The sequence below is a fragment of the Zea mays genome, chromosome 3, assembly GCF_902167145.1.
Source record: "Zea mays cultivar B73 chromosome 3, Zm-B73-REFERENCE-NAM-5.0, whole genome shotgun sequence".
In the NCBI taxonomy this organism is placed as follows: Eukaryota; Viridiplantae; Streptophyta; class Magnoliopsida; order Poales; family Poaceae; genus Zea; species Zea mays.
This window is the reverse complement of record NC_050098.1, coordinates 72,349,532-72,357,549: the sequence shown is the minus strand read 5'-3', so window position 1 is coordinate 72,357,549 and position 8,018 is coordinate 72,349,532. Positions and strand designations below refer to the sequence as shown.

At 45.1% G+C, this 8,018-nt stretch overlaps 1 protein-coding gene across 1 annotated transcript; it reads left to right on the top strand.

Moving 5' to 3' along the window:
- Positions 1-4,237: 4,237 nt before the first annotated feature.
- Positions 4,238-5,962, top strand: LOC100304234 (uncharacterized). Its single transcript, NM_001165679.1, has one exon. It carries the CDS (start codon positions 4,415-4,417, stop codon positions 4,868-4,870), a length of 456 nt encoding a protein of 151 aa, NP_001159151.1. The 5' UTR covers positions 4,238-4,414; the 3' UTR covers positions 4,871-5,962.
- The last annotated feature ends 2,056 nt before the right edge of the window (positions 5,963-8,018 follow it).

The following is an 8,018-nucleotide window of genomic DNA, read 5'->3' as shown; positions in this document are numbered from 1 at the left end:
TTTGTCCAGATTCATAGGTGATATTAGGCCTCTGTGTTAAAAATCACAGAAAAAGACCTATTGGATATTTAGTTGTGATTTTCTAAAGTTTAATGCCAAAAAGGTACTTATAACTAACTTGTTATTTGAAAAATATCAAACAACAGAACTCATATTCTTCCTACATTCATAATAACAAAATATTAGTTATCCCAAGGTTTGGGGTGTTTTCTCCTTAGGATTATTTTTCTAAGATTTTCTTAAGTTTTCATTGTTTGCATGAAATAAAAGATATCTCATTGCTTTTGTACTAAACAAAGGTCTAATAAAATTTTCCAGTGAACTACACTGAATAAGTGAGCTAACAAAAATGTGGTTGCTTCCTGGTTCTTATTTTAAACTACCTTTTCTCTTTTCTTTAACTTTAAGCTAAAAATGTTTTAAATGGAAAACCCTACCTTAATTTGGTGTACTGAGGGTTTTACTATTTTTAAATGGATTATGGAGTGATTAAGTATTTCTATGATTTTTCTTAATCTCAGTCTAACAGTGTAACTATTTTTTTCTCTTTTATTCAACTTTTGTCCAGAACACTATTTAATTTCGAACTTTAAATTCTTCTGCAATACTAAGGGGGTTTTGTATTTTTCCTAGGTAGTTCACATTATTTAGAATTTGGCAAAATTAGTTTGACTCAATTTGGTTGAATAAAACTGAAGTTATGAATTTTACAAGCTCTGTTTGTATTTAAATTAGAAATGTTAAAAAGGTTTTCAGGAAAACCAGTTTACACCGAGGACCCTGGGCTTTTCCTAAACCCGTTCTTTAACTTATACCCCTGCGCAACTATTCATCTGAGTCTCTGACAGTTCAAAAACCCCCCTCACTTCTATTCCTTCTTCCCCGAGGTCCCTCTCCCCTTTTGAACAGTACCCGCGGGAGGAAAAAGGGCGGCGCGGCTTACCGGTGGTGAGGGAGGTCCAGCGAAGGGTGGGGTTGGCTTCGGGAGGTCCTTGCGGTCACAGCGAGGTACAGCTCGATGAAGGTGATGGCCGGAATCGGCCGGTCCACGTGCGCAGGCGGGCGAGCTCGTCAGCGGCGAGTGCTCCGGCCTATCCACGACGATATAGGTCAATCCAAAGGCACGGGGAGCTTCACGGGATGCTAAAGAGTCGACCTGTGCAAGGAATCGAAGAATAACTCACCGTGGGGCTCGGTCTACGTTCGCCGGCGGTCGGTTGAAGTCCGGTGACCTTGATTTGGGTTCTCCGGTGAGGTAGAGCTCGATTCCTCTCGCTGGGAGCTTCACCGAGGCACGTAGAGTCTCTCTCGAGGGTTGGACAAGGTTGGGAATGGCTCTGCTGGCCGGTCTACGGTGGTGGGGATCGGGCGGCCGCTGGCACGTCGTGTGCAGGGCAAACTCCGGTGATCTCGTGCTCCGGTGAGGTCGAGAGCGCGCGGGGGCGTATGACTGAAGCCTTGGCCGGCTTTATAGGCGCGGGCGCAGGCAGGGGACACGGTCGTGGCTTGGCGCGGCGCGGGACACGTGGGGTCGGGCGCTGGGCGTGCTCTGGCGTGCTCAGGGCGCGTCGAACACGTGGAGGTGTTCTTCTGCCCATGTTCAACAGCTCGCCGAGATCGCAAACGTGTGAATCTTGGCAAAAATTCGGCGCAGGCCTCCTCCTGGCGCCTAGGGCTATCTCTTGTATGTGAGTTCCAATGGCAGATACGCCCTAGGTAGGGAGATTTGAGGATGCCAAATCTGGCTTGTCCCCCTGTCCACTTCGCGACAAAAGAGATGCCAAAACATGTCAAACAAATTTGGCTCGGTTTCAAACTTTTCCAGTGGGTGCCTTAAGTGGTTTGGCACCTTTTTGGTATTCAGACCAAGTGGTTTTGGCGCCATTTACTAAGTGAACACATTTGGTCTTTAGATTAGGGTTAAATTTTGACTTAGAAAAGATTAGAGAGCTCTAGTGTGCTCTCTACTTAAGGTGTGAATTTGGGGTCTTTAAGGGGTCTTTTTGCATTGTTTCCCCTCTGCATTTTGTAGGTTATAATGTTACTTAAACTTTGGTTAAGGTTTAGAATCAAGGTTTGGCAATTTGATTAACTTATCCACTGATCCCTTGCTTTAAAGTCTAGTGCCTTTAGGGTTCTTTAGGGTTTAACCTCTTTGGCTCAAGATGACAATTGTTCAAAATGTTTGGGTATAGCTTTTGTTATTAACATTTCTTAGCTAACCTATGTTTCCAATGTTTTAGGTGCTTTTTCTCCTCCACTTAACCATATGTGATAACAAGTCATCAGTGCCTATATGAAACCAGTGTCTTGGTAACACCTGAGGTGTTACATTTTCTCTGTATTCGTTGTTGCCATAGACTCATAAAACCCAGCGATGAAAGATCCGCAACTTTCTTCTCTTCATACAGCTTCTTCTCCTCGGTTATTTTCTTCTCTTCAGTCATCTTCTTCTCCCCACTCATCTTCTTCTCCTCAAATTTGGAGCAAGCACACCTTTAAACCAAAGCTCTAAAAGCTCGAAAATCAGGCGAGAGCTATTGAGCAAGAGCTAGAAATTTGAGAAAATAACGCAAATAGCAGAAATAGCGTATCAAATGCTGCCGCTGTGGGTTCATATTTATACGCCTAGTGCTTTGCAACTTGGCGGGCCCCGTCTGTCATTGACTGTCGCTATTCTAGCGAAGGGAAGGTGTTTTTTCAGACCTTCGGCTTAAGGCCTTCGTTCACGTTACAGTCTAAATCTGTTGTTAGAACAAATTAATACTGTGAGAGGCTACTGTTGGGGGCCTTCGTCTTCCGAAGGTCCTCAAAAACATGACTAACATGTTTCCCAAGTATAATAAATGTGCAGGAACCTTCGGACATGGGATGAAGTTGTACATGATATGAAGAGCGCGGTTCGAGAGAAGGATGAACCAGTGCCGATGCTACCCGTGAAAAAGCTTCGGTTTAGCGGTGGAAAATGAAACCGACTTAAAGGGAAAAAGGTTGTCTAGTCCTCGATAGATTATCCCTAAGTCAATAGTAAATGTCAAGGGCATGAATGTAATTCTACACAGGCTGTGTCCTGTGCCTATAAATAGATGAACAGTGACACCGTACTTGACACACTGACTTGTATTCACTCGCACGTCACATCTGAATTTTCGCCTTCTGTCAAGCCGAATGTACAAATGTAATTCGATATTGTTCATGTTTATCCGTGATGATATAATAAAGATATATTAATAATATCATATGACTATTCATGTTATTTCCCATGTTTCATATGCTTCTACTTTCATTATTATATACTGAGATGATGAAGGTACGTTCTTCGTAACCTTCATCTAAGGACTAGTATATCCTAAGGGAGATAATGCTTCGAAGGACGAAGGTCTTTAACCATTAACATTTTGTGTTGCCTTGTTCTTAACTCATAGCATTTGAGAACAAGTCCCCAACATTGTCCTTGTTTACCTATTTTGGTTGGGTTATTTTGGTTTAGCTATATGCTAGTGCTTCATATTAATCAATAAACATGATGAGTGTAACACCCCAGGTGTTTATATTCTGCTCGACAACGAGTATGGATTTAAGCGCGTAATATCAGTGGATAAAACGGATGCTACATTTTAATCATCTTCGCCTATCGCGATTTTAATATCGCATCTGTTTCTGTCTATTTAGACTCTTTTTAAGTCTTCGCGTAATGCGGAACGTAATTGTTCCAAAAATTTGTGAGTCCTGTCCCTATTTAAAATTCCTTAATTGCGCGATACGAGTCTAGAAACTTCACTCAGTCCCGTGATTCTGTCCCAAATAAATTCATTAGAATCAGACTCAATGGGTTATTTGAACCCGAACTAACCGAAATCAGAACAACAGTTAGTTGATTTGCTTTTCTATTTAAAATCTAAGAAAAATAAGGTGTAGGATTGTAAATCGAATTGTTCTTAAATCAAATATTCGGATAGCGGGTGAAGCTCGTCTGATTTCAATTAAATCTAACGCCGATGAAAATATTGTAACCAAAATTATTTTAATTTGATCCTCTTACACCTTTCAAAATTCTAGCCTCGATCTTCGGCTTATAATTAAGCTTTTAATTGAATTTCCGAGTAAAAGAGGGAAGAAATGAAAATATCTTCATAGATTTTTTTTCTCTTCAATCGTTCCTATCTCTTCCTGGTGTCATCGTTCTTATCCCCCTCCCGACCTCCCCTGATATTCTTAGTCGCCGCCGCCCCTGTTCCTTTTTCTGTGCCGCGCTGAGCCCCTTTCCCTGCCGCGTTGCCCTCTCTCTTCAACCTCCAGCCGCTCCTCCCATCTCACTCCACCACGCCCTCGGCTGCTTGCTCTGCTCGCCGCGCGCGCTCCTCCCTGCGCGCCGCTCAGCCTTGCCGTCGCCCTGTGCGCGTTCTTCTCTGCCATGGCCGCGCCCTGTTCTCTTCATCCTACGCCGCGAACCCCGCCGTGGACCTTCCCCGAGCTCGCCCCATGGCGCCCGGCCGAGCTCCTCCCTGCCGTGTTCTTGCTCAGCGTCCAGTTTTCCTGCGCGCCGCGGTATTCCTCCCCGAGCTCGCCCCAGCCCCCTGTATCCCCCATGGCCGAAGCTTCTTCTAGCTCCAGCTCGGCTCCCTCTCCCATCGTCTTCTTCCCCGCTGGCAAGCTCTGCGAACGCCACCATGCATCTCTGGTGCTCGCCTCCTCCCAGCTCGGACTGCGTCCCCCTCTGCTCGTTCCCCATGGCGCTCGCCCTCCAGCTGCGGTGCGCCCTGCTCGTGTTCTGGGTTGGTCCGGCCGTCGCAGGCTTCGTCCAGTGTCGTTCCCTGGCCCGCCGCGGTGTCCGTTTCCCTGCGCGTGCGCCCGGGTTCCTGCTCTCTGATTGCCGCGCGCCCAGCTCGCCTAGTCTGCACGCCGAGCTCCTTCATCACGGCTTCCTGCTTCCTCGTCAGCGCGTCTCTTTCTCTGGTCTCTTGTGTCGCGCTCGCCCAGATCGTCGCCGTTGAGTTTCCTGTCACGCTCCCTCAGCTCACTTGCCGCGCTCGCCTCGGCTCCTAGTTCGACGCGCAATTTTGGAGCTCTGCGCGAACGGCGCATGGTCTGGTGCTCTGCGGCAAGCGCTTCGTGTGGGTGGTGTGGTTTCCAAACCACATGATGCGCTGGCTCGATGCCCAGACCCCGGCCTCCGTCGTGCTCGTCTGCCTCAGCAGCAAGAACTGCTGCTCGGAGCAGCGGCAGCGACGCCCTCCTTTTTGTCGTGCTCACCAGATCGGGCCTCATGTCGTCGATCTGTACAATTCATGTTCGGCTATCGGTTTTTGCCGGTTGTCGATTTCCTATTCGCTATGGTCATCACGTCGGTTATTCCTATCCGAGCTAGCCTAGCTTGCCAGCCGTCGCGCCATCTTTACCCGTTAGGCTGTGCGTTGTCTCGATCACCTCGTTGTGTCGTCGTGGACTTGTCGGCGTACTGTTGTGGTACCTGGATCACGCTCGCCTCAACTCGAATAAGTCGTACTGCCATCCTCTTCGTCGAATGGAAATCGTCGCGCTGGCACGTCGAGGTCGTCGATCGCCATTCTCGTCTACGCCAAGCCCCAAACAGTGAAGACACTCTGGTGCTGGCCACGCGTCACCATCTCGACAAAAAGGAATCCCACGGGTATTTGGTCAAGAATGGAAACTATGTGCCTCGCTCGCCAGACGTGTGTGATCAATGACGTCAACCAGAAACCGTCATCATGCTTGCAACTATCACGTCGAATTAGTCAGGGTAAGTAAATTTGTTATTCGTGTTAGTGGATTGATGGATGGACTGACTAGGTATAATATTTATTAGATTGCCTGAGTCGCTTTAGTAAATTGGTCGATGTTGTAGGATGAAAGAGGTCTCAATAGGTCTCAGTGTTTGCGGGACTGTAGGTGTTAAAAATCAGAAGTTTTATTAATATATATGATACACAGGTTAACCAGTAAATTAGTTTATAAAGTTAATGAAAGTTCTTCTATCAAATTTTATAAGTGTTAGGTGTCCAAGAATTTTGAAGTCAAAATTATAAGTCGTTTAGTGTGTTCTCTAAACTAGGTATGATATTCTATGTGTGTTGGTCGATTTCATGATTTGAATGAATTTTGATTGCTACCTCGACTGTTTATCTAGGTTGTAAGAGCATGATTGTCGTAAGTAACAATATATCGATAATTAGTGTCTGCAGTGTCTCGTCATTAAGTAGGTTATTTCTCTTTTGCGTAGCATCGTAATATCTGGTGTTATTGTTCCTTATATGCATTCATGTGCATAATGCATTTCAATTAGGTACGATAATTAATCGCGTGATGCGGAAGACAAGCCAAGTCGACCCCAAGCGTGGGCTAATCCGCAGGATGAAGCTAATGGACCAACTTGAAGATGGTTAAATCAATCAAGTGCTCGGTCGAGGGATACTCGTCAAGTGAACGTCGCCTAACAAACACTAACCTAATGTTATTCAGGCAAGCCCCGGTGCATTCGCCACCTCCTTGATGTTTTAAAATCTTTATCACCTTATTTGATGCATTAGGTGATAGGAGTTTTGTGATAAACCGTTGATGCATTTCCTTCCTTGAAAATTGATTTCCCTTCCTTGATATTCGTTTTGAAAAGAATTTTATGATGCTTAGCCTTGCTTTAGCATACAAAAATGTTTTTAAAACAAAGGTGATGCTTCAGTGGGTGGGAATGTTTTCAAAAATAAAACTTGATGGTGGATCTGTCAAAGGCCTTGATGGGTTCAACATCGGAAAAGATGTACCTCTGCCAGGTACTAGACTTTGGGTTGAAATTAATAAAGCTGAGACCGGGCGGTTGACTTGCACGAGAAATAAGTCTCGGTGTAGTGTCTCCGTCTGAGTCGATTAAGGACCTTCTCGATGTAGGCCTACTGACCGAGGACCCTTTAACTAGTCACATGCCTCGTCATGGGTAAGCTTTGCCTCGGGCAGACTAATACCAGAATAAGATAACACGCAATGGGAGTGGAGAGATGGCGAGAGTAGCGTGTACCCTCCGTGGCAAGAGGCTGGACGGTGGTGTATCTGTGCTCTCGGTTGGGGTGAACCTGATCTGGTCTTAAGAACCCCGGTGGCGAGTTGACATATGCAAGGGTTAAGTGCTACATATGTCGTGTGATTGGAGATCCTCAGCTGAGTATAATCGATTCGGATCGCCGTAACTTCGTGGATATGAAGACTTGGTCACTGACTTACACGTAGCAATCCAGTGAACAAGAAGGGTTGATAAGAAATTGGCTAGTATTGGTTAAGTGCTTGAACTAGGGTAGAAAGAACTCTATATGCATGTAACCTTACTTAACCTGACAAATAAAAATGGATTTTAAGGATCCACTCATAGTAAGCTTTTCTGCAAAATAGAGTCTTTGATTCTTGATAAGCCATACCTTGAATCCCTCTAGCCTGCATACCCTTGAGAGTCTTTTCTTTAGTCGGGTAAGTCTTGCTGAGTAATTCCATACTCAGGGTTTTATTCCCTGTTATTTTTCATGTTATAGTTTTGTGCTGCTGCTGATGATGTTAAGTGTCGGTGGGCTCGGCCTTCTTATAAGTCTAAGTAACCCTTCTATACTTCTTATTGAGGATGGTCCCTTGAGCCAGCATATATTTCAAACTTATACTTTTGTAATCACTCCGATAAAATAATGTAAAATTTTTGTAACTTGTAAAATTTGGTAATAAGATTTCCGCTGCAAAAATATTGGTGTGTGTGATTTGTGTTACTTACTCTTGCGATCCTGGTTGTTCGTGGTTTATCCGGGGTCCTTGGGGCACTCAGACGGATCCTGTTAAGTTATCTGGTGCACATGCATAGCAGTCTAAGGTCTTTGAGACAAGGACATGTGCATGTGTGCCCAATAACTTGGGAGGTTCTGCCACAATGAGATTATCTATGATACGCTGTTTTCCCTTTTGATTATGATGATATACTTGTGGCATTTAAGAGGACTCGAGCTGTTTCTCGAGTGCCTCTCTATAAG